The following is a 23,330-nucleotide window of genomic DNA, read 5'->3' as shown; positions in this document are numbered from 1 at the left end:
CTGCCCTCCCCTCTGATAGCTTGCTTCTCCCTGTGGCACGGAGGTGCAGGACAGTAGGTGGGCAGGGGCTCTGCGTGGAGGTTTGCCTGTTCTTTGCCTCATGTCCTTGATCTGTGTATTTCTGTTGCTCTAAGCGGAGAATCTGGTGCTGGTAAGACTGTAAACACCAAGAGGGTCATTCAGTACTTTGCCATTGTGGCAGCCTTGGGCGACACACCGGGCAAGAAATTAGTAAGACCCTCTTTTGAAACAAGTTCTTGCTGTTTTCCTTCCTCCCTTTCTTGTTTTTCTCTTTTCCTTCTCTTTCCCCTTCCTTCTTTTTACTTTTGGGTTTGTTTTTGGTCTTGTGGTTTTGTTTTTTTTTTTCCTTTTGTCTACCCTCAACTTTTTGCCTTTGGAAGTGTGTTTTGGGCTGACCCACCCAAGGGCTTGGCTTCCCCCTGACTTTTGAACAAGCAAGGCTTGAAATTAATTCTGCTCAAGGGGAAATGGAATTTTTTTCTTTATTGATCATTATGATTTTTTGATCTGGCTGCTCCATCTCTGCAGCCTGCAAGAGGCACTTTGGGTGCCCTTTGGATCTTCTCTTCCTCCTCCCAACGCCCCACAGATCTTCTTAAGGAGCACTAAAAGACTGGAGTAAAGCTGCCATTTCCCACCTTGCTTCTTTTAAGCCTTGCTTTTCATCCTTCTCTCCTCTTCTTTTGTTCTCCTCTTGTTCTTTTGGACCCTTTTCTACCTTGTGCTTTTCTTGCTCTTGTTTTGATTCTTGCATTTCTTTGGTGCTGGTTATTTTGGAGCTGCCCTTTGCAAGTGCTTATTTCCTCTTGATACCTTGAGGCTTTTCCCCTGCAGAAGCAAATGGACCAAGCAATACCTCAGCCTTTCTTTTCTTTACTCTTCTTTGGGTTTGGATTTAACTCTTCTTGCTTTTTTTTTTGGATGCATTTCTTTATTTTCTTGAGCTAATCTCTTTAACAACTTTTTGGCATCTCTTACAAAGTTTAATCCTCCCATTTTATTATTTGCTCTTTTTTTTTCCTTCCCTCCTTGGACGTATTTTTGGCACTAAATGGTCATGCCCTGCTTTCCTGACCATGCTTCTTGTGCTTCTTGCCTGCCTTTTCTGGATTTCTAAAGACAAATTTTCTTTCCTTTCTCTAGGCAGCTCTTGCCACTAAAAGTGGGGTAAGTGTTGGAGACTCCTAATCCCTATGCTGAGAACAGTTGTGCTGCAGCACAGGGCTGTGGTGGGATGATGAGGAATGCCTGGGTGGGGCCTCTGCCTTACGCCTGGCTTCGTGTCTCCTACCCTCCTATAGCTTCAAGCTTTGGTGTTTCATCTCTTAGTAACTTTCTACCTTTGTGACTCTTCAAGGGATCAGTGCTCTTCAAAGGCCCATTTCTAACCAGCACTGTGTTTGCCTGGAGGTGGTGTGGGTTCCTCCAAAGACACTGCTTGAAAGAGGCCAGTGCAGAGCCACAAAGATGCTGAAGGCAGCAGAACATCTCCCTGCTGAGGAAAGTCTGAGGGAGCTAGGGCACTTTATCTTGGAGAGGAGGAGACTGAATGGGGATCTCATTCATGCTGATAAAGCTTTTAAAGCCAGGCTGGATGAGAATCTGAGGTGTCCCTGCCTGTGGCAGGGGGGTTGGAGATGGATGATCCTTGAGGTCCCTTCCAGCCCTGAGGATTCTACGATTCTATAAAGATGCAAAGGGCAGTGTCAGGATGACAGATCCAGGCTCTGCTCAGTGATGTCCAATGATAGGACCAGAGGCAAAAGGTGCAAGCTGGAGCAGGGAAGGTTCAATGGGAACATAAGGAAAAACTTTTTCACTGTGAGGGTGACAAAACACTGGAGCAGGCTGCCCAGAGAGGTTGTGGAGTCTCCTTCTCTGGAGACATTTGAAACCTGGCTGGACGTGTTCCTGTTTGACCTACTCCAGGTGATCCTGCTCTGGCAGGAGCTTGGACTGGATGAGCTTTCAAGCTCCTTTCCAACCCCTAATGTTCTGTGATTCTGTGATAAGCTGAAACTTCCACTTTCTGAGCTGTTAGTGTGTTCCTCAGTCTTGAAGCCCAGCAGAGAGTGGTGAGAAGAGGCATTTTGCCAGGGGCTGCACTGCGCTCCAGCAGCAATCTGAGGCCCTGATGATGCCAGGAGGTGCAAGGACCTGAAATGGCTCAAACCAGACCACCACACTGCAGGCAGCTGATGTCTGGAGTACATTCCTGAGGCACTTGCCTAGCTCCCCAGAAACACCTGAGTACCTTCAGAAACCCAGCAAAGCTTCAGTCCCTGGTGCTTCCAGCACCCCAAGGGCTCAGCATCTCAGTCCTATGTCCTTGGCCTCGGTCTCTGCTGAGCACCGAGGCACAGCCTGTAGCTGCCCCACACTCTTGGGTGGGGGATGCTCATCAGCACATGAATATCACACCACTTGCCAAGACTGAGATGGTTGAGGGCTGAACCTCTGGGTTATGGGGCAGCCTCCTTTGTTTCTCATAGGCCAGGCAGTTTGAGATCAGGCTGGGTTTGAAGATAACAGGCCAGAGGACATCCAGGTGACAAAACAAACTGTGACTGACAGCTGCTCCTGGTTTCTTTTGCCCTTCACACACCTGGAGCTGCAGAGGTGGGGAGCAGTCATGGGCCCAGCATTGGTAACTCAGCTCTTGGTGGGCAGAACCCAGGGCTGGTGGTTCCCACCTAGGAAAAGTCCCATGGGCTGTAATGTGCCAGGACATGGATAAAAGCTCTCTTGGGCAGTCCTGCAGGAGCCTGTGCCACCAGATTCTGTCATCAAACCCCACTGCCCTCTGTGTGGCTTGGCACAGGCCTCTTGCCTCTCTCCTTGCACTCTTGCCCAGATGGAGGTTGTCTCTTTAACTTTCAGTGTGTGAAACATGAATGGAAAAACAACCTTAGGACAAGATTAATCTTGGGGCTTGCTCAGGAGAGCTCCAGTGAGTTCAGCAGATCACTCCAGATGGGACCTGTGATGTGTTCCCATCACTGTGCCCCTGCTGTGCACGTTGGTGGTGTAGGGAGCTGTAGACCAAGCCTGTCTTCTGGACCTCTTCTTTTGCAATGGGCTGTGAGTTGGACTGTCCAAGACTTTGGTCTGGTGAAAGAGGAAAAGCCTGACAAAGTCAAAGAGCCTGAAAGGTTTCAGATTGTTGCGGTGATACCATGTGCTTGCTGGTGGTTTCCCTGTCCTTAGCCTAACAGAGAGGCTAAGGACTGCTCTGTGCAGAAGGGGCAGTAGCTTGGAGCTTCAGAAGGACCAGTTTAGACAAGGAGAATCCCACAGAGCACTGCTGTAAAAAGCAGCTGTGCTGTCTCTTGAGACAAGGAGATGCCTGAGGTGCAGCAGGCTGCTGCAGACAGCTAAGGAGCGCAGCAGGCAAGTGGTGCCAGGAGCCCAGCCCCTGTTTGCCTGTGGTGTTGGTAGCAGATCCCCCCCTGGCTGGGCTGGAGCTGACAATGGCCTTTGGTTTTGTTTTCCAGGGCACCCTCGAAGATCAAATCATCGAGGCTAACCCAGCTATGGAAGCCTTTGGCAATGCCAAGACCATAAGGAATGACAACTCCTCGCGGTTTGTAAGTGTCTGAGGCGGGCGGAGCTGAGTGTGGCACTTGTGGCACTGTGGTTTTGTCCCGTGGGAGCCAAAGGCTTCCTGCTGGGATTGGAGTGCTGAGGCCAGGCTTCCTCTGGTGCCAGCAGTGCAGCAAATGGTGTGTTGGGCAGGGTGAGTCATGGTTGCAGAGAAAGCCCTTGCAGGAGCAGAGCTGAGAGGCCCAGTAAGCACAGCCTGGAGTGCTGGAGCTGGGGTGGACAAGTGTGCCCCTTCCAGGCAGCAGCACCTTTCCTTGCTAAGCCCAGCCTGGCTCTGCTCTTGGGTGCACAGCTTTTCAGCCATGGTGCTTTTGATGCCTTGGAGGGAGAGCAGACACTCCTGGGTGGGCTTTCTCAGCACACCAAGGGGCAGGAGGCTGTGGGAGGCTTGTTGTCACCCTGCCCTGCAAAAGTGCTTGGCTTTAGGAGCTGAGGACAGGGATTTACCTGATGAGTGGAACTTTTGCCTGCCCAGTGGCTAAAGCCTTAGCTGGTGCTGTCTGAACCTCTGCACGTTACAAAGCAGAGGACTTCACCCCTCACAGAGCCTAGGGACTTGGCTGGCATCAACAGGAGCTTCAGAAGTGGCAAATTACCAGTGTCTTGTAGCTGCCTGAGGTTTCTAGGAGCTGCTGAGAGCTGTATCTGCACAGCCAGGCCCAGCACTGACCTTCTGTGTCTGTGTTTCAGGGTAAGTTCATCCGGATCCATTTTGGCCCCTCAGGGAAGCTGGCCTCAGCAGACATTGACATCTGTGAGTAGGGAGGTGCCTGTGTGGTGGGCAGGGATGAGTCCAGCTCACTGTTTCTGCCAGATCAGCTCCTGGAAAGAGCAATCCCTCCTCTAACTCCTCTGCTCAATTTCCTTCTAGATCTCCTGGAAAAATCAAGAGTGATTTTCCAGCAGCCCAAAGAGCGAAGCTACCACATCTACTACCAGATCCTCTCTGGGAAGAAGCCAGAGCTGCAAGGTAAGGTAGTTCTGCTGTGCCCAGTTCTGGGCTCCTCAATTCAAGAGAGACACTGAGGTGCTGGAATGTGTCCAGGGAAGGGCAACAAAGCTGGAGCACAGCCCTGTGAGGAGAGGCTGAGGGAGCTGAGGGTGTGCAGCCTGCAGAAGAGGAGGCTCAGGGGTGACCTCATTGCTCTTTACAACTACCTGAAGGGAGGTTGTAGCCAGCTAGGGTTGGTCTCTTCTGCCAGGCAACCAGCTATAGAACAAGGGGACACATCCTCAAGTTGTGCCAAGGGAGGTCTAGGCTGGATGTTAGGAGGAAATTGTTGGCAGAGAGAGTGATTGGCATTGGAATGGGCTGCCCAGGGAGGTGGTGGAGTGGCCATCCCTGGGTGTATTCAAGCAAAGCCTGGCTGGGGCACTTAGTGCCATGGCCTGGTTGATTGGCTAGGGCTGGGTGCTAGGTTGGGCTGAGTGATCTTGGAGATCTCTTCCAACCTGGTCGATTCTATGATTCTATTCTGTGAAGCTGCAGCAAAGCCTTCATAGGTGTGACAGGCTGAAAACAGCCACCCAGAGCTCTGTGAGTTAGCTTTGGGGTCCACAAGGAATGAACAAGCTCAGCTCACCATGCCCTCAAGTGCTTTGCTGGCTGCACAGGGTCAGAGGATTGGTGGATAATTCAGAGGGGAAGGGATTTCAAGAGGTCATCTAGTCCAACCTCCTTTATCCTCACAGACTGAGAAGCCAGACTGAAGCCCTTTCTGCAGCTAAGAGCAGAGTAGTGATCACTCAGAGTCTGTCTGCAGGATTGTGCTTTGCAAAGCTGCCTTGCACAGTGTCCTTGGCGTGGTGGCTACATCAGGACCTCAGACTGGATATTTACTCATTCTGGGGTAGGGGGAGGTGCTTTGTAGCCTACTCTGAGCTCCTTCAGCCACCCTGGAGAGATGACCTGCTTCAGGTGAGCTTGAAAGCAGCTGCACAGCTCAACTGCAGCAGCAGCTCTGGTCTAGTCCAGTCCTAGATGTGTTCTCCCAGGATAATCTGAGCTGACCCACATTTGCCCTGGGGCAGTCCTGTGTTCTGAGCAGCCCTGCCCTGCTGGTGCCAGGTCACACAGAGGGCACATAAAACCTTTCTACACTGCAGAAAGATGGCTGGCACTGTCCCCTGGGGTGGTCATTCCCTAGACTGGTCAGCTGTGGGCTCTGGAGCTTGTTGCTGGCTCGAGAAGAAGCCCTTATTAGGCAGGTCTGAAGAGCTGTGCAGAGCAGTAATCTTATCTGGTGGTCACAAGGACATGGATGTCCACTTCTAAATCAGTCTGCAGCCAAGCCAGGTCCCAAGATAGCAAGCAGGAGGCACATCACAAAAGGGATGGACCCCTGTGTGGACCTCCCTGGGCTTGAAGAGGCTGTCCCTCCCGTGGCTGGCGCCCTGCAGTTGAGGCTGCCGAAGCCCATTCCTCTTCATCTCTTCTCAGGGTTGTCCCTTTGCCCAAGCTTTGTGTTTGTCAGAACTGGCCTCATCCTCTGCATGTCTTCCCCCAACAGATATGCTGCTGCTCTCCCTCAACCCCTACGACTACCACTTCTGCTCCCAGGGCGTGACAACTGTGGACAACATGGATGATGGCGAGGAGCTCATGGCGACAGACGTAGGTGTTCTTCCTCCCCACTGCACAGCCCGAGGCAGGCCCAGCTGGAGGGCACAGCCTGCTTCTGGGCAGACATGGGGCTGTGGCCTGGCTTTGCTGTGTCCCTCTCTAAGCTGGGTGTGAGCTCTGTCTGGTTTATTGGCAGTTGCTCCACACATGTTGTGAACCTACGAGGAAGAGCAGAGTGACTCTGATCTCTGTCCACAACCTCCTCCAGGCAGAGGACAGAAACTCTCCTGTAGCACAGGGGCAGTTCCCATGGCCCCCGTGATAAAATGAGACCTCAGTTTGGAAAACCTCCTGCTAGTGCTTTTGCTTTCAAATAGATCTTATGGGAGCTGGACTCAAACTCCCACAGACAGGAATCCTTGTCTAGGTGACCACCAGATAGAAGACCCTGCCCAGAAGCCCAGGATAGAGGGAGCGCCCTAGAAAATGATGGGAGGGCCAACCCTCACCTCAGAGTGGTGATCTTGTTCTGTCTGTGCTGCTTTGTGTCTCCTCAGCATGCCATGGACATCTTGGGCTTCAGCAATGAGGAGAAACTTGGCTCCTATAAAATAGTGGGAGCTATCATGCACTTTGGCAACATGAAGTTCAAGCAGAAGCAGCGAGAAGAGCAGGCAGAGGCTGATGGCACTGAAAGTGAGTTGGGCTCCCTGCTGCCACACCTGCCCAGCCTGGGCTGGGCATCCAAATTCCTCCAAGAGCAGGCTGTGAGAACTTTCCTGGCTTGGCCTGTGGAGGTCAGTGACCACGATTCCAAGCATCCACACCTGCTGGAGGTGCACAAAGGGGCTTGGGCCAGGCTTGACTGCAGGCATTAGGTGGTCTCATCTGCATCAGGTTTTCCTCTGTCACAGCCTAGCTTGTTCAGTCTTCTCTTGTTCTTCTCCAGCTCTTCTCTTGCCCCCATTAGACAGCCTTCCAGAGCCAAGCCATGATCAGGACTTGCAAGGACCTGCTCAGGTCACCCTCCTGAAGAGCAGTCAGAGTAGAACCCAGTCTCTGTCTAATACTTTTCCTTGTGTATTGTTTAGGAAGATCCAGTGCAGATCATGGATCTAAGAGGAGCCAGGTTGCAGAGCAAACTTGACAGTTCAGAGCACTCAGAGCTCAGATATTTTCTGTTGCTTTTGCACTGCCTGGCTGCCAGGCAGGCTTCAAGGAGAGGCTGACTTCCCAGGCTGTGGAAGGATGAGAAGGGGGAGCCCTACAGAACTGGAAAGTTTAAGCCTTCATCAGCTGATGCAGGGATCCAGCAGAGAGGACTACCTGGGTCAGACCTTTTCAGGCTAACACTCATCTTCTTGCCTGAGGAATGTCAGAACAGCTTTCACCTCCTATCTGGTAATTAAGGAAGATTCTGACCTAGCAGTGATGCCCCTACAGAGGTGATTTATAGCTACAATCTCTTATTAACAGCCTGTGAAAGATAAGCAAGAAAAATCACCTTTCTTCTGGTCAGTTTCATTTCACTGCATGGGAGTTCAAGCTCCCACTGGAAAATTCTAGAGATCCCCAGATCAAGAAGACTCAAAAACATGATAGGCACCTGATCAGATACAGCAGGTCTGCTCTGGCCATCTCCTGCACACAGTAACTCCTCAGACAGGAAGGATCAGACTTTAAAAGCATCCTACAATGTCCAGGTTGGGAAATCACACTGGACACTGGAGGAGGCTCTGGAGCAGGTGGAAAAGCCACTGTAGTTAGCAGTGGTCAGCAGAAGACCTGGGAATTTGTTTTGCTTTCTTTATTTTCCCCTTTCTGGGGCTTCCTTGCTGGCTCCTCACACCTTTGCAATGGTTTACAGGTGCTGACAAAGCTGCCTACCTCATGGGAATCAGCTCAGCTGACCTCATCAAGGGCTTGCTCCACCCTCGTGTGAAAGTGGGCAATGAATATGTGACCAAAGGTCAGAATGTGGAACAGGTGAGTGTGCTGGGCCTTGGGCTCCCTGCTCATGCTGCTTTGTCAGTCCTCTGCAGGAGAACCACTGTGTAATGTCCTCTGCACAGGCTAGCTGATGCTTCAGTTCATCCTCTTGGGTTTAGGAGTTGATTCTGGGGCAGCATGAGAAGGTATATCCACGCTTACTGGCTTGCAGCAGCTGGGGAAGTAGGTGGCAGAGGTGGCAGATAACTCTGGGCATTAGCCAAGGCTGGAGGCTCAGTGCAGTGGCTTGTGGGTTGGATCACAGCCAGAGGAGGTCCAGTTTCTAGGGATCAGAGACAATCACACTCCCATGAGGAGTTTGGCTCTGGAAAGCAGAAAACTCAGATCTAAGTACTGCACCAAAGGGATCTTGTGGGAGAGTCAAATGCACCCTTGTCAGATTCCAGCCACATCACAGTCAAGGACCCAAACCTGCCCTGAACAGTCCTAACCAGTCCTCAAGACAAAGTGAAGAGGACTTTAGAAGATGGTGTCTCATCCAAAGGGAGCTGTAAGCTTCTGCCATGTATAAGGCTCCTGAATTTGTATCCCAAGACCTTGAAGGCTAAGACCAGGCCAGAGACACAAGAACACACTTGAGAGCATGAGAAAACTAATCTTGGAGCACATACTGTAACCATGACCTCCCTGGAGCTGGCTACCCTTTGTATGCCAAGAGCTGTCTTCTGCCTGGGGAGGTGGTTGAGGCCCCATCCCTGGAGATATTCAAAGTGAGGCTCAACAGGGCTCTGGCTAACTTGATTGAGGGAGATTATCCTCCCCCTCTACTCTGCCCTGCTGAGACCTCACTGAGAATATTGCATCCAGGTCTGGGCTCCTCAGTTCAGGAGGGACAGGGATCCACTGGAGAGAGTCCAAGGGAGGGCTGTGAAGATGATGAAAGGGCTGCAGTACTGCCCTGTGAGGAAAGGCTGAGGGACCTGAGGCTGTTTGGTCTGCTGGAGAGAAGATTTAGAGGGGATCTAATAAATGTTTATAACTATCTGAGGGCTGGGGGGCAAGAGGGAGGGGACAAACTCTGCTCAGTTGTGCCCTGTGACAGGACAAGGGGCAATGGATAGAAACTACAACACAAGAAGTTGCACCTCAGCATGAGGAAGAACTTCATTACTGTAAGAGTCACAGCAGGGTGCAGGTTGCCCAGAGAAGTTGTGGAGTCTCCTTCTCTGGAGACTTTCAAACCCCCTCTGGATGTGTTCCTGTGCTAGATTCTCTTGTCCTGCTCTGGCAGGGGGGTTGGACTCGATGATCCATAGAGGTCCTTCCAACTCCTAACATCTTGTGATCTGGCTGAGGGTGCCCCTCCTTACTGCAGAGGGGCTTGGACTAGATGAGCTTTGGAGGTCCTTTCCAGCCCAGCCCATTCCATGATTCTTCAGCCTCTAGCTCCCAGAAGAGCAGGGGGAAGGCTGAGTGCTGCTTGCCCAGCTGTGTGCCTTGCTCTGCAGGTTGTCTATGCCGTGGGAGCCCTGGCTAAGGCCACCTATGACCGCATGTTCAAGTGGCTGGTGACTCGCATCAACAAGACCCTGGACACCAAGCTGGCCAGGCAGTTCTTCATCGGAGTGCTGGACATTGCAGGCTTCGAGATCTTTGATGTGAGTCCTGCAGGCCCCCTGCTGTGCAGCTGGGGCAAAGTTGTAGGCAGACAGCTCAGCCCACTGCTGATTGACAGCTCTGCCTTCTCCGACAAGCAGTTGGCCTTGATGAGAAAATGAGCTCTGGTCTGAATGGATTTCTTTGGTGAGAGCAGGCAGCTCACAAAGACTGTTCTGACATTGATGCAGCACAGCTCCAGTGATCCCCAGTTTAAGACAGACAGGGATCTGCTTGAGAGGGTGCAAGGGAGGGCTATGAGGATGATGAGGAGAGGCTGAGGGCCCTGGGGCTGCTTAGTCTGGAGAAGACTGAGAAGGCATTTGATAAATGTTTATCAGTATCTGAGGGCTGGGGGTCAGGAGGGGGAGGGGACAGGCTCTGCTCACTGCTCCCTGGGACAGGACAAGGAGCAATGCAGCACAGGAGGTTCCAGCTCAACACAAGGGGCAACTTCTTGACTGTAAGGGTCCCAGAGCCCTGGCACAGGCTGCCCAGAGAGGTTGTGGAGTCTCCTTCTCTGGAGCCTTTCCAGGCCTGTCTGGATGTGTTCCTGTGTGCCCTGAGCTAGATTGTATGGTCCTGCTCTGGCAGGGAGGTTGGACTCAAACATCTCTTTGGGTTCCTTCCAACCCCTGACATCCTGTGATCCCTGGCTCCTCGGTTTGGTAGCCATCCAGCTGAGCCTGGCAGAAGTCTCTCTTCCCACCCAGACAAAGCAGAAGAGTGAATCCCTTCACACCTGCAGCTCCTCCTTCTGATGCAGGTCTCATTTCTTCTCACAGTTCAACAGCTTTGAGCAGCTGTGCATCAACTTCACCAATGAGAAGCTGCAACAGTTTTTCAACCACCACATGTTCGTCCTGGAGCAGGAAGAATACAAGAAGGAAGGCATTGAATGGGTCTTCATTGACTTTGGCCTGGACCTGCAGGCTTGCATTGACCTGATTGAGAAGGTAAGGCAGGAGCCAGGGCACAGGGACTTGTGGTAGGTGACTCATTTGCAAGGACTGGAACAGTGAGAAGTGCTCTGCTACCTGAAATTATTCCCTCCTTAGCCAGTGGCTGGTGCCCATCTTTACTGACCCCACACTCTGATTCTCCAGCCCACTGAGTCCTTTTTGACTCGAGTTTTGACTTCCTGAAGCTGCAAAAATCCTGTTCTTACCTACCAGCGAGCCACAAAACCTTGTGTGGCCTTTTCCTGCAGAGAGCAGGGATCTCTGCCCCTTCCTAACTCCCCACTTGCTGCTCCTCAGTGTCTCCAACCTGCCTGAGAGCAGCTTGGGTAAGAGATTTCTACTGTTGCATGGAGGAAGCTCATCCTTTTCTTGGAAAGGAGGAGACCTGCCAGGGTACTGGAGAGGATCTCCCTTTCCCAGCAACCTGATGGACATGAGCAAGCCCCTGTGTCATGCAAGTCTGGTCAGTCCCATTCTGACTGGCTGGGGGCCAGATGCAGCCTGGATGCAGCCAGATGCAGATGCAGCCAGTGGTAGCTTATCTCATGGTCAGTGTCTTGCAGCATGACGGGAAGGTCTCTCAAGTCAAGCCTGGCCCCACCTTGCTCAGAGCCTCCCCCGTTCTTGGATGGGAGACGGTAGCCCTGAGCTCAGACCTCTCTGCACCACCTTCTCTCTGCAGCCATTGGGAATCCTGTCCATCCTCGAAGAGGAGTGCATGTTCCCAAAGGCCTCTGACATGTCCTTCAAAGCCAAGCTCTACGACAACCACCTCGGGAAGTCGCCCAACTTCCAGAAGCCGCGGCCGGATAAGAAGCGGAAATACGAGGCCCACTTTGAGCTGGTGCACTATGCTGGGGTGGTGAGTGCCCTGCCAGCCCTCCCACCACCTCCTGCTCTCCCTGCTGCAGGGCTGCCCTTACTCTGCCCCCCTCCTCTGCTGACAGGTGCCCTACAACATCGCTGGGTGGCTGGAAAAGAACAAGGACCCCCTGAACGAGACAGTGGTGTCCGTCTTCCAGAAGTCCCAAAACAAGCTGCTGGCCTCCCTGTACGAGAACTATGTGGGCTCCACTTCAGGTGAGGGACATCAGCACTCCTCCTTCGACCCTGTTCTCTCCCTCCCTTTCCAGCAAAGCCTCCTCACTCCCACACCAAGCTGCTGCAGCAGCGTTTCTGCAGACAGTAGCCCTGGGCACAGGGAGTGCCCATGGGGAGCTGGGCAGGTCAGTTCTCTGGGCAGGTAGTGCTGGCTTAGGGGATTTAGAGGGTGGTTAGAATCACTGATCTTTTTTGTTGGCAAAGCCCTCTAAGGTCATCCAATCCAACCATCAACCCAGCCCCACCATGCCCATTACACCGTGTTGCCAAGTGCCATGCCCACATGTTTCTTGAGCACGATTTCAGGCCATTGCCTCTCCTTTTGTCACTTGGTAATATGGAGAAGAGAGCAATTCCTACCTCCTTTCAGAGAGCAATGAGCCTCCTCTTCTCCAGACTAAACAAGCCCAGGTCCCTCAGCTGCTCCTCACAAGACCTTTCTCCAAAGCCTTGTTAGAACCAGGCTGAGCTTGTGCTGCAAAGCTGCTCTGATGGCTCTGGGACTTGCAATGTGTGAAGGAGTCTCCTGTTGCCAAGAGCTGAGGAGCAGAACTCAGGAGTTAAGGGAGATGTTTTTGGTGGTACTACCATCTCTGCTCTACAGAAAGCAGGGGCTCTGGGAGTGTTTGGGGTGCTCCTGAGACCTCTAAGCCAAGCAGATGCTTTGCTGATGCAATGAATCAATATTTTAACCCAACAGAGGAACCTCACAAGCCAGGGACCAAGGAGAAACGTAAAAAGGCAGCTTCTTTCCAAACAGTGTCGCAGCTGCACAAGGTAAGAGCCAGCTCCTCGTCCAAGCCCACGAGGGAAGCATGCTCAGAGTGCCCCAGTGGCAGTCCCACTTCCCTGCCAGCACTCTAGGGTGTCTTGCCCATGAGCTGCTGTGACCTGAAGGACCACCAGGGCTCCTGAAGGACCACCACTAGGCCAAAGCTCCTCACATCTTCTCATCCCTGGGCAAGGGGCCTGTGCCTGGCAGAGTCCCAGCCCTGTCCCCATGCTGCTAGGCAGGCTCCAGGCTGGCAGAGGATGGCTCCCTTTGGGCTGGGGCTGCCTCTGCCACATGATGATTGGGCTGCCTGGCAGCTGCTTCACCTCTGGGAGAGCGGCAGTTAAGACTTGTAGTGATGTTTAGCTGATGTATCACATGAACATCACTTTAAGTCTGTGCTACTTCTCTCCTCATTCTGGTCATCGGGAAGGACAGCCCTTGGGCAGAAGAAAATGGAGGAGGATCTTGCAGGTCTCTGAGAGCAGGCAGCTCTCTGCTGCCCTGTCCAGGGAGGTGGCCTGAGCTACTTTACAGCTTGGGATCCCATCTCAACCCTCTTCCTATGCTCACCACAGGAGATATTTGCCCACCCCAGAGCTTAAGCAACTGAAAGACAGCAGAGGGTTGTGTGAGCCCAGAGCTGTCTTTCTGTTGTGGTGACATGGTGCTCAGAGGGCAGCTCCCACCCAGGGACACAAGTGACTTTCTTCCTTCTGGGCAGGTCACAGCCCTTAGAGAAAGCTGTCTGTGGTCAGAAGTTGCTCCATGATGATATGGAGCTGCAGAAAGGTGTTTCTGTGCCCAGGCTGAGCCTGTAGGAGTAGCAGAAGGCAGCCTAGAAAGATCAAGGGTGCAGATGCCTTTCCCACAAGAAAAAGCAGGGCCAGGGCTTGCCTTGAGCCTTGCAGATGTGAAAAAACACCGAGGCTGAATCAGCAGGACCCTCTGTCGTGGCCAAAGGGCACAGGCAGCACTGTGGAAGTGCAGGGAGAACTTGATTAGGTGAGGTCTGCAGTCAGCGTGGGTGCCAGTGCTGGATCTGCAGGGTGCTGAGCACAGGGCAATGGGCACCAGCAGAGCTGCATGCTGGGAGTATGCTCAGTCCTGCCTCCCTGGATCTCCCTGCAGCAAACCTTAATCTACAAACACTTGGGAAGTATCTGGCTGCTCTTTGGCACAGCAAAGCCTGCAGATGCCCTTTGGCACATTCACCTGCCCCTGGTCCTGCTATGGAGCTGGGAATGTCCTGCGGGCAGGTAGCAGAGAGCAGCCAAGCAGGAGATTCCCCATGTCTTGTGATGAGCAGTCAGGGGCTGTCAGGGTCTGCTGTTTACCTGCCCATGGGGGAAAGGAGCTGGAGAGAGGTGCAGCAGGGGAGCAGAGCTGTCACCTCATGCCCTGTGTCTGCCCTGCAGGAGAACCTCAACAAGCTGATGACCAACTTGCGCTCCACCCAGCCCCACTTTGTCCGCTGCATCATCCCCAACGAGTCCAAGACTCCAGGTATGCAGAGCCTGGCACCATACCCTGCCAAGTCCTTTGGGTGCCATCCCCCCCTGGGAGCTAGCAGGGACTCTTACCTCTATCTTCTCCCCAGTCCTTTTCTTGCAGCAGCTCTGCTGCCACCAAGACCTGGTCCCAGCTCAGTGTGGAAAGCCCTGTGACCTCTCCTGAGGAGAGGGAGTTTTACCAGCCTCCCATTCTGGCTGAGCATGGATAGTTGGGCTGCCTTGCACCCGTGTGCCAGCAGGCACACCTGAGTCTTTCATGCTGAGCTTCCACCATCCAAGGCCTAGGCTGCAGCACTGGTGCTCAGCACAAATTAATGCCTGTGTTCAAAACCAGGGTTTCCAAAGCTCAAGCCCGTGCTGCAGCTCCGTTTTCCCCATCCTCTTGGGCTGAGTGTCTGCTCCATCTTTGCTGTCACCCACAGGAGCCATGGATGCCTTCCTGGTGCTGCACCAGCTGCGCTGCAATGGTGTCCTAGAAGGGATCCGCATCTGCCGCAAGGGCTTCCCCAATAGGATCCTCTATGCCGACTTCAAGCAGCGGTAACTCCCTCTCCTGCCTTGCCCAGCAGCCAGCACACTTTCTGAGGGGACAGACTTGTGCTGCCTCTGGCCTGTTCCCCAGCTTGTGCAGGGCTGGGCTGAGCCACCACAGTGTGTGCAGTTTGGGATGGCTCTGGGGTGCCACACACAGACAATCTGGAGGCAGGCGCAATGAGACAGCAGGGGCGGTGACGTTGGGAGTGCTGAATGCAGAGCTGGAGCAGATGGGTAGTCTAGGTCCTCTGATCCTGGCTTAGATCTCTGCTCTTGAGATGCTTACCATTCTCTAGCTGGCCCTGTCCAACTTGCTTAGCCTGGGAATGCCTAGGCATGGTGAGGCCAACTCTCTCCTCCTGCCCAGTCTTCCTCGAGTTCAGAGACTAAGACCTGGCAGGTTCCCTGATGTTTGCTCTGCAGTAGAACCTATACTGTGCCCTGGAGCTCCTGGTTCATACCTGGCTCCAGCCTGTGTGGCAGCAATGTTGCTTCCAGAGGTAGCTGCTGTGACTGAGGTCCAGGGATGATCCTGGAGCCATCAACCCTGTGCTGGAGTTCTCTTGCATGTGCTCCCTCTGCTGTGTCCCTGCAGCTACCGTATCCTGAATCCAGCAGCCATTCCAGATGACAAGTTTGTAGACAGCAGAAAGGCAACAGAGAAGCTGCTGAGCTCCCTGGAGCTGGACCCCTCACAGTACAAGTTTGGGCATACCAAGGTGAGAACAGGCACTGGTCTTTGGAAGGGAGCTATTACCCCTCCTGTCTGCAGTCCCACTTTACTCTCCATGTCCAGCTGGCTCACTGCCTGGCTACAGCCCTGCTGAAGCCTGAGTTCTGCAGGCTGAGTGTGGCCTTTGAAGGGATTAAGACAGAAACAAATTGAGAAGAAACAGGCCTGAGCAGAAGGTCACTGCTGCCTGACCTCATACTACCCAACACAACAGTTAGTCCCTGATGGGGATGTGAGTGGATGTGCTCAGGGCAGGAGATCTGGTACCCAGATCCTTGTGTGGGCTACAGGCCCAACCAGGGCAGAATGTGGCAGCCCTTGGTTCATGTGTGACCCCAGTGCCAATCCAGGGTGGGGAGCAGCAAAAGGAGTGATGGTTTGAAACTGAGACACAGATTTAGACTGAAGAGAAGGAAGAAATGTTATAGTCTGAGGGTAGTGAGACCCTGGGAGCCAGGGCCCCATCCCTGGAGCCATTGCAGGTCAGGTTGTCTGGGGCTCTGAGCAACGGGCTGTGGTTGCAGATGTCCCTGCTGACTGCAGGGGGTTGCACTGGATGACTTTTAAGTGTCTCTTCCAATGTAAACCAGTCTTTGATTCTGTGATTTTATGATCTCTGCTTTGGGCCATGTGTAGCCCAGGTCTGCCTGGCAGGTTGTGTCACCCCTGAGCCCTCTGCTCTCACTGCTGATGGCTCTGTTGTCCTCACCCTCTTGCCTGCAGGTGTTTTTCAAAGCTGGTTTGCTGGGCACACTGGAAGAGATGAGAGATGAGCGTCTGGCCAAGATCTTGACCATGCTGCAGGCCAGAATCCGTGGGCACCTCATGCGTGTGGAGTATCAGAAGATCATCAGCAGGAGGTAGAGTTGTGGTGGGAAGAGGAAGAACTTTGTGTGTCTTCTCATTCCTTTTGCATGTGTCACTGTGAGGCTTGCCTGGAGCCTTTCCTGAAGGGATAGAGGTTGACTGTAAGAGGTCTGGCATGGGCCTGGAAGGGAAGGTCAGGGCACTTAAGTGGGGAGAGCCTTCAGTTTCCACTGGAAGATTCAGAGGGATGTAGAGCAAGGTGACCTGGCAGCCAGGCCACACCACCTGTCCCACCTAGGCAGCGTGCAGACAATCTGCCTTTCATTCCACTTATCACCAGTTGCCCTGCTGGTGAGGAAGAGAGCTGTGCCCAGGGCTGCAGGAGCTGTGTCTCTGCTGCAGTGAGGGTGGGAGGTGGAAAACTGCACCCACGGTGATGCTATGCTTGCACCCCTCCAGGGAAGCCCTCTACACCATCCAGTGGAACATCCGGGCCTTCAATGCTGTCAAGAACTGGTCCTGGATGAAGTTGTTCTTCAAGATCAAGCCTTTACTCAAGTCTGCTCAGACTGAGAAAGAGATGTCCAACCTGAAGGAGGAATTCCAGAAGCTGAAGGAGGCTCTGGAGAAGTCTGAGGCTAAGAGGAAAGAGCTGGAAGAAAAGCAGGTCTCCATGATCCAGGAGAAGAACGACCTGGCTCTCCAGCTGCAGGCAGTGAGTGCCTCCTCTTCCTTCTGGGCGTAAAGGCAGTGCAGGGGCCACGTGTAGAAGGAGCAAAGTGTGCTAGATGCCTCCTTTAGCCTCTTGTGACTTTGAGAGCCTCTCATTGCCACAGTTTGCTTCAGGTGAGGAGTAGCTGAGGGACCTGGGGCTGTTTAGTGTGGAGAAGAGGAGGCTGAGGGGACACCTCCTTGCTCTCTCCAACTCCCTGAAAGGAGGTTGCAGTGAGGTGGGATTGGGCTCTTCTCCCTAGTATCAGGTGAGAGAATGAGAAAAAGCGACCTGTGGTTGTGCCAGGAGAGGTTTAGGTTGTATGTGAGGAGCAATTTCTTTGCTGTAAGAGTAGTCAGGGATTGGCACAGGCTGCCCAGAGAGGTGGTGGAAGCCCCATCCCTGGGGACTGTTCAAGCAATGTGTGGCCATGGCACTTGGGGACATGGTTTAATGGCCACATTGGGTTGAAGGTTGGGCTCAATGATCTTAGAGGGCTTTGCCAACCCAAACAGTTCTATGGCAACACAATACTACTCCCCTGTGAACTGCCAGTACTTAAGATCATCATAAGTGAGCAAAAAGAAGCAGCTAAGCAGAGAGTTGCTCAGCCTAAGTGAGGAGGCCCAGCCAGCATCTGTGAACGATGTTGGAGCAATCATCAATCTTATTCCTATCTAACCGGGGGGCCACCAGGCCCCCCGGCCTTTAGATCCCCTCCACCATTCACCCAGTGTGCACCATGGGGACTCACCAGTGATGATGGGAGGAGGATCCCTCTGCCCAGTTGGGCAAACTTGAGGCTTCTGCCTTTCCTGAGGCTCATTAAATAGGGGAGTGGGCAGGGAGGGCAAAGTGGTCACAGCTGGGCTGGGAGGAGACTCCAACAGAGCCCAGGTGCTCTGCGTTTGGGGGTGAAAAGCTGTGTGGAGTTGGAAAGGGGCAGATAGGGTGGGAAAGGGGAGGTGGTGCTGAAAGGAGGGAGATGGAGTTGAAAAGAGGAAGATGGAGAAGAGGAAGGAGATGGGGAGTAAAAGAGGAAGGTGAGGGAAAGAGGAAAATGAAGAGGAAAGGAAGGAGATGGAAAGAAAATGTGGAAGATGGAGGAAAATAGCTGGAGAGGAAAGGAGGGAGATGGGGAGAAGTGGGATTAAAAAATAATAAAAATGAAAATTGGATTGTAAAAAACAAACAAACAAACAAACAAAAAAGTGTTCCTGCTGTGGCAGAGGAGTTGGACTGGATGATCTTTGGACTGGATGATCTTTTGAGGTCCCTTCCAGCCCCTAACAGTCTGTGATTCTGGGAAATGCAATGTGAGACTCGGTCAAGCCTGAAGCTGTGGCACAGACTTGCCAGGTCAGGGCTCCCATGGACGTTCATGCTCCTCTGGCTCTGGGAAGGGTGATCTCTTCACATTGGGGTCGAGGGGGATGGCAAACAGACAATGACTGGAGCTGTCCTTTCTGTGCATCTGAGCACCTTGGGCTTGCTCTGCCCTTCCACAAGGAGAACTTCCATCTAGGCCAGGATGGCATGGCCGAAAGCCTGCCAGCATGCTCCTGGGGCAGGGAGTGAGTATTGGCCCTGCTGTGCCTGCTCTAGGAGCAAGACAACCTGGCAGATGCAGAGGAACGCTGTGACCTGCTGATCAAGTCCAAGATCCAGCTGGAGGCCAAGGTGAAGGAGCTGACTGAACGTCTGGAGGATGAGGAGGAGATGAACTCAGACCTCACTGCCAAGAAGCGCAAGCTGGAGGATGAGTGTGCAGAGCTGAAGAAGGATATTGATGACCTAGAGATCACACTGGCCAAGGTGGAGAAGGAGAAGCATGCCACGGAGAACAAGGTAGGTGCCCTTCCCTGCAGGGTACAGCCCCATTACCCTGGGGCTCAGAGCTTGACAGATCAAGGACAAAGGTGCTGGTGTGAGGGAGCTGAGCCAGGGCAGAGTGTGAAGAGGTGTGGGAGAGGGCAAACCTCTTTCATGTCCTGCCCTTTGGTTTGGGGCATTGGCAAAACAGCTGCTGGAACCAGCCTGGGCAAGGGGAGAGGGGCTGGCTGCTGCTGTGGTGCCAAGCTGCTGGTGACCATGGACTCCTGCCTTTCATGGGTCTTAATTTTGCATGGCCCTTCCCTGAGAGGGTGTGCTCAGGTTTTGACCTCGCTGATCTAGGTTAAAAACCTGATTGAGGAGATGGCTGCTCTGGATGAGATCATTGCCAAGCTGACAAAAGAGAAGAAAGCACTGCAAGAGGCCCATCAGCAGGCCCTGGACGACCTGCAGGCTGAGGAAGACAAGGTCAACACACTGACCAAAGCCAAGGTCAAACTGGAGCAGCAAGTGGATGATGTGAGTCAAAGGCCAGTGGCAGTGAAGTGAGAGAGGTTTGAGTCACACCTTCAGGAGAACACAAAGGCTGTCCCTAAGTGGGCTCTGGAGGGTGGGACTGTTATGGGATCCTCTTAGTGGGGCCAGTTGATGAGTAACCCTGTGGACAAACTGTCCCTGAACAACTCCAGAGGTGACCTGGAGTACCTGATAGGAAGCGGTCCTGGGCTGAGGGAACAGCTCTGGCTCTCAGAGCTAAGTGAAGTTCCCACAGCAATGGACATGGGGAAGGTTGGGGCTACTGCAGGTCCTTTCCCTCCCTATCCTGTCTCCCTTCTTTCCCCAGCTGGAAAGTTCTCTTGAACAAGAGAAAAAAGTGCGCATGGACCTGGAAAGAGCCAAGAGGAAGCTTGAAGGAGACCTGAAGCTGACACAAGAGTCTATAATGGATCTGGAGAACGACAAACAGCAGCTGGAGGAGAGACTCAAAAAGTAAGGGTGGTTTGTGTCTGGGCTGTGTGCTTGCACTGCTGAGTCAGTGCCCACCTCTACATCGAGGGGGCATCAGGCAAGGCTTCTGACACTGCCTCCTCTAACATCCTCCTAGGAAGGGTGCTTTGATGAGTGAGCACTGAGGTGAGTTGAGAACTGAAGGACAGAGCAGGTCGTGGTCAGTGGTGCAGGGTCTAGCTGGAGGCCTGTAGTTAGTGGTGTCCCCAGAGCTCAGTGCTGGGTCCAGTCTTGTTGAGCATACTCAGCAGCAGCCTGGGTAAAGGCAGAGTGGACTCAGCAAGTCTGCTGATGGCACAAAACTGTTGCTGAAACCCCAACAGGCTGTGCTGCTCGTGAGCGAGACCTGGGGAGGCTGGGGGGCAGTTCAATAAGGGCAAGTGTAGAGTCCTGCACCTGAGGAGGAGCAACTCCCTGCAGCAGTACAGGCTGACCTGCTGCAAAGCAGCTCTGTGGAGAAGGACCTGAGAGCGCTGGTGGACAAGTTCACCACGAGCCGGCAATGTGCCCTTGTGGCCAAGGTCAAAAGTATTCTGAGGTGCATTCAGGAGAGTGTGGCCAGCAGATTAAGGGAGGTCTTCCTCCCCCTGTACTCTGCCCTGGTGCTGCACCTGGATTATTGTGTCCACTTCAGTGCTTCCCAGTTCAGGAGAGGCAGGGAACTACTGGAGAGTCCAGTGGAGTGCCACAAAGATACTGAGGGGCCTGGAGCATCTCTGTGAGGAAAACCTCAGAGCTGGGTGGCCTTCCAGTTGGCCACTCCAAGCCTTCCTTAGAGCAGTTCATGAGCTGCTTCTTACCTCTGAGGTCCTGCTCCTGTGTGCATTGGGTTGTCCTCTGGACCTGGGTGTTACAGTGCAGGGAGGTACCTTTCTTTGGCTTCAGGCTTCAGGGCTTGGCAGGGCAGTGTTTGTCTGACCAGAGGTTCTGCCTTCTGTACAGGAAAGATTTTGAGATGAGTCAACTGAACTCAAGGATTGAAGATGGGCAAGTGACTGAGGTCCAGCTGCAGAAGAAGATCAAGGAGCTCCAGGTGTGGTGGGAAGAAACTGTTTTCAGAGCCCAGGAGTCTTATATTTCCCTCAGACGTGATGTGCTGGGGAATCTGCATGGGCCAGGGGCATCTCCTCTGCGGGAGAGTGAGGAGAAAAGCAGGCACTGAAAGCAGAAGCCAAACCCTCTTCCAAAATGTGGTGGGCCCAAAGTTGAAGAATAAACTGTTGGGGTGAATGCTGGCACCAGCATTGAGGAGCAGCTTCTAGGCTGTGGTTCTCTGTCTAGATTAGAGCCTTAAATCCGGTGCCCAAGCTCTGAAAGTCTAGAGTGCTGGGCTTCTCTCTAGCAGAGACAGGCCCCTGGGGTCAGCCTGCCTGCATGGGGTGCCCCCTGAAGGGAGGGTGCTGTCAGCCTGGCTCCTGCTGGCTCTCAGAGGAGAGCAGGAGCTCTGCAGAGGTCAGCTCTCTGTGAGCAGGAGCCCTGCAGAGCAGCCTGCCCAGGAGCAGCCACCATGCCCACCTTTGGCAGTGCCAGACCAGCCCAAGCACGTTCTGCAGGCTGGTGGCTGGCTGCTGCCCAGTGCCAGAGGAGACACTTGGCTCCACTGCAGAGGGCAAAGGTGCTGGAGCTTTGCCTGGTGCCTGGAGCACTCAGTTGTCTCTGTCTGTGCCAGGCCCGCATCGAGGAGCTGGAGGAGGAGCTGGAGGCCGAGCGTGCCGCCAGGGCCAAGGTGGAGAAGCAGCGGGCGGAAGTGTCGCGGGAGCTGGAGGAGCTGAGCGAGCGGCTGGAGGAGGCCGGCGGGGCCACGGCCACCCAGCTGGAGATGAACAAGAAGAGGGAAGCAGAGTTCCTGAAGCTGCGGAGGGACCTGGAGGAGGCCACCCTGCAACACGAGTCGACGGCGGCCGCCCTGCGCAAGAAGCACGCGGACAGCGTGGCGGAGCTGAGCGAGCAGATCGACAACCTGCAGCGCGTCAAGCAGAAGCTGGAGAAGGAGAAGAGCGAGATGAAGATGGAGGTGGATGATCTCTCGTCCAACATTGAATACCTCACCAAGAACAAGGTGGGCACCACTTCTGTAGGCATTCGGCTCTGCTGGGAGCTGGCTGCAGTGCGTTCGGCACAGCTGCGCCCGTGGAGTGCTGTCCTAGGCAGAATCAATCAATCATTAAGGTTGGAAAAGACCTCTAAGGTCAGCAAGCTCAACCTTCTCCCCAGCACTACCATCGCCACTAAGCCATGTCCTGGCCCAGCCTTCTGCCCAACACTGTCACCATCACTAAGCCATGTCCTGGCCCAACCTTCTCCCCAGCACTGCCATCGCCACTAAGCCATGTCCTGGCCCAGCCTTCTGCCCAACACTGTCACCATCACTAAGCCATGTCCTGGCCCAACCTTCTCCCCAGCACTGCCATCGCCACTAAGCCATGTCCTGGCCCAACCTTCTACCCAACACTATCACCATCACTAAGTCATGTCCTGGCCCAACCTTCTCCCCAGCACTGCCATCGCCACTAAGCCATGTCCTGGCCCAACCTTCTACCCAACACTATCACCATCACTAAGCCATGTCCTGGCCCAACCTTCTACCCAACACTATCACCATCACTAAGCCATGTCCTGGCCCAGCCTTCTACCCAACACTATCACCATCACTAAGCCATGTCCTGGCCCAGCCTTCTACTCAACACTATTACCACCACTAAGCCATGTCCTGGCCCAACCTTCCACCCAACACTATTACCACCACTAAGCTGTGTCCTGAGGTGCCACATCTGCTCATTTTTTGAACCCCTCCAGGGATGCTGACTCCACCACCTCCCTGGACAGCCTGTTCCAGTGCCTGACTGCTCTTGCAGCAAAGACAGTTTTTCTTAATATCCAATCCCAAACCTCCCCTGGTAGAATGTGAGGCTGCAGAGGTAGCTCTTTGCCATGGCCGAGTTTCTCACTAGGTGTAGCTTGTCTCTATAGCACTATGGCTTTGCTTGCCCTTCTCGGGTCTGGAGGCTCTGGGAAGGCATTTCCTGGAAGACAGCCTGCAGAGAGCCACTGTTAGCTTAGCAGCCACACCAGAGCTCTGGCAGGCAGGCTCCTGCTCTCTGCCTTGTGTGGCACAGCTTAGCTGAGCAGCAGAGCCAGGTGCTGGGGTGGTGGAGCTGCTGGGCCCCTCCTGGGGGATTGGCTCCGGGTCTGACAGGCTGTGCCGGTGCTCGCAGGCCACCGCGGAGAAGCTGTGCCGCACCTACGAGGATCAGCTGAACGAGGCCAAGTGCAAAGTGGACGAGCTGCAGCGGCAGCTGAACGACGTCAGCGCGCAGCGGGGCAGGCTGCAGACCGAGAACGGTAGGGCCGGGGCACACCTGGGGCTGGGCTGCTGCTGGGGCAGCTGAGTGGAGGAGATGTGGGGTGGTTGGACAGGCTGTCCTGTCCTCCCTCTGCCATGGACAACATCTGGAGCGTTGGGGAATGGGATGTCCTTGGTGTGCCTCTGCTTGGGCCTTGCAGAGGTGCTTGGCAGGGAGGAGAGGATGTCTGTGGTGATGCCAGTGGTGCTGGGGGATG

The 23,330-nt window shown here is 53.8% G+C and overlaps 1 protein-coding gene and 1 long non-coding RNA gene across 2 annotated transcripts in view; one reads left to right on the top strand and one right to left on the bottom strand.

Moving 5' to 3' along the window:
* The window catches only part of MYH7B (myosin heavy chain 7B), a 34,455-nt gene that overhangs the window by 4,463 nt on the left and 6,662 nt on the right, over positions 1-23,330 (top strand). Inside the window, exons 6-29 of the mRNA XM_064167811.1 lie at positions 135-231; positions 1,165-1,188; positions 3,516-3,608; positions 4,315-4,378; positions 4,496-4,594; positions 6,135-6,238; positions 6,745-6,883; positions 8,055-8,173; positions 9,646-9,795; positions 10,579-10,749; positions 11,438-11,617; positions 11,703-11,835; positions 12,557-12,633; positions 14,047-14,134; positions 14,565-14,682; positions 15,272-15,395; positions 16,133-16,269; positions 16,676-16,931; positions 18,534-18,776; positions 19,104-19,280; positions 19,606-19,751; positions 20,712-20,802; positions 21,439-21,828; positions 22,985-23,111. Coding sequence (XP_064023881.1) covers positions 135-231; positions 1,165-1,188; positions 3,516-3,608; positions 4,315-4,378; positions 4,496-4,594; positions 6,135-6,238; positions 6,745-6,883; positions 8,055-8,173; positions 9,646-9,795; positions 10,579-10,749; positions 11,438-11,617; positions 11,703-11,835; positions 12,557-12,633; positions 14,047-14,134; positions 14,565-14,682; positions 15,272-15,395; positions 16,133-16,269; positions 16,676-16,931; positions 18,534-18,776; positions 19,104-19,280; positions 19,606-19,751; positions 20,712-20,802; positions 21,439-21,828; positions 22,985-23,111 — 3,347 coding nt within the window. The remainder of the gene's footprint in view (positions 1-134; positions 232-1,164; positions 1,189-3,515; positions 3,609-4,314; positions 4,379-4,495; positions 4,595-6,134; positions 6,239-6,744; positions 6,884-8,054; positions 8,174-9,645; positions 9,796-10,578; positions 10,750-11,437; positions 11,618-11,702; positions 11,836-12,556; positions 12,634-14,046; positions 14,135-14,564; positions 14,683-15,271; positions 15,396-16,132; positions 16,270-16,675; positions 16,932-18,533; positions 18,777-19,103; positions 19,281-19,605; positions 19,752-20,711; positions 20,803-21,438; positions 21,829-22,984; positions 23,112-23,330) is intronic.
* Positions 16,718-17,719, bottom strand: LOC135188407 (uncharacterized). The gene is made up of 2 exons (XR_010307683.1): positions 17,683-17,719; positions 16,718-17,186 (listed from the first exon to the last, which is right to left on the bottom strand). It is a non-coding gene; the product is annotated as an uncharacterized LOC135188407 (long non-coding RNA).

The sequence above is a fragment of the Pogoniulus pusillus genome, chromosome 29 (genome assembly GCF_015220805.1).
Source record: "Pogoniulus pusillus isolate bPogPus1 chromosome 29, bPogPus1.pri, whole genome shotgun sequence".
NCBI classification, from domain to species: Eukaryota; Metazoa; Chordata; class Aves; order Piciformes; family Lybiidae; genus Pogoniulus; species Pogoniulus pusillus.
The sequence above is the reverse complement of the archived record's forward strand: the minus strand, read 5'-3'. Positions and strand labels throughout refer to the sequence as shown.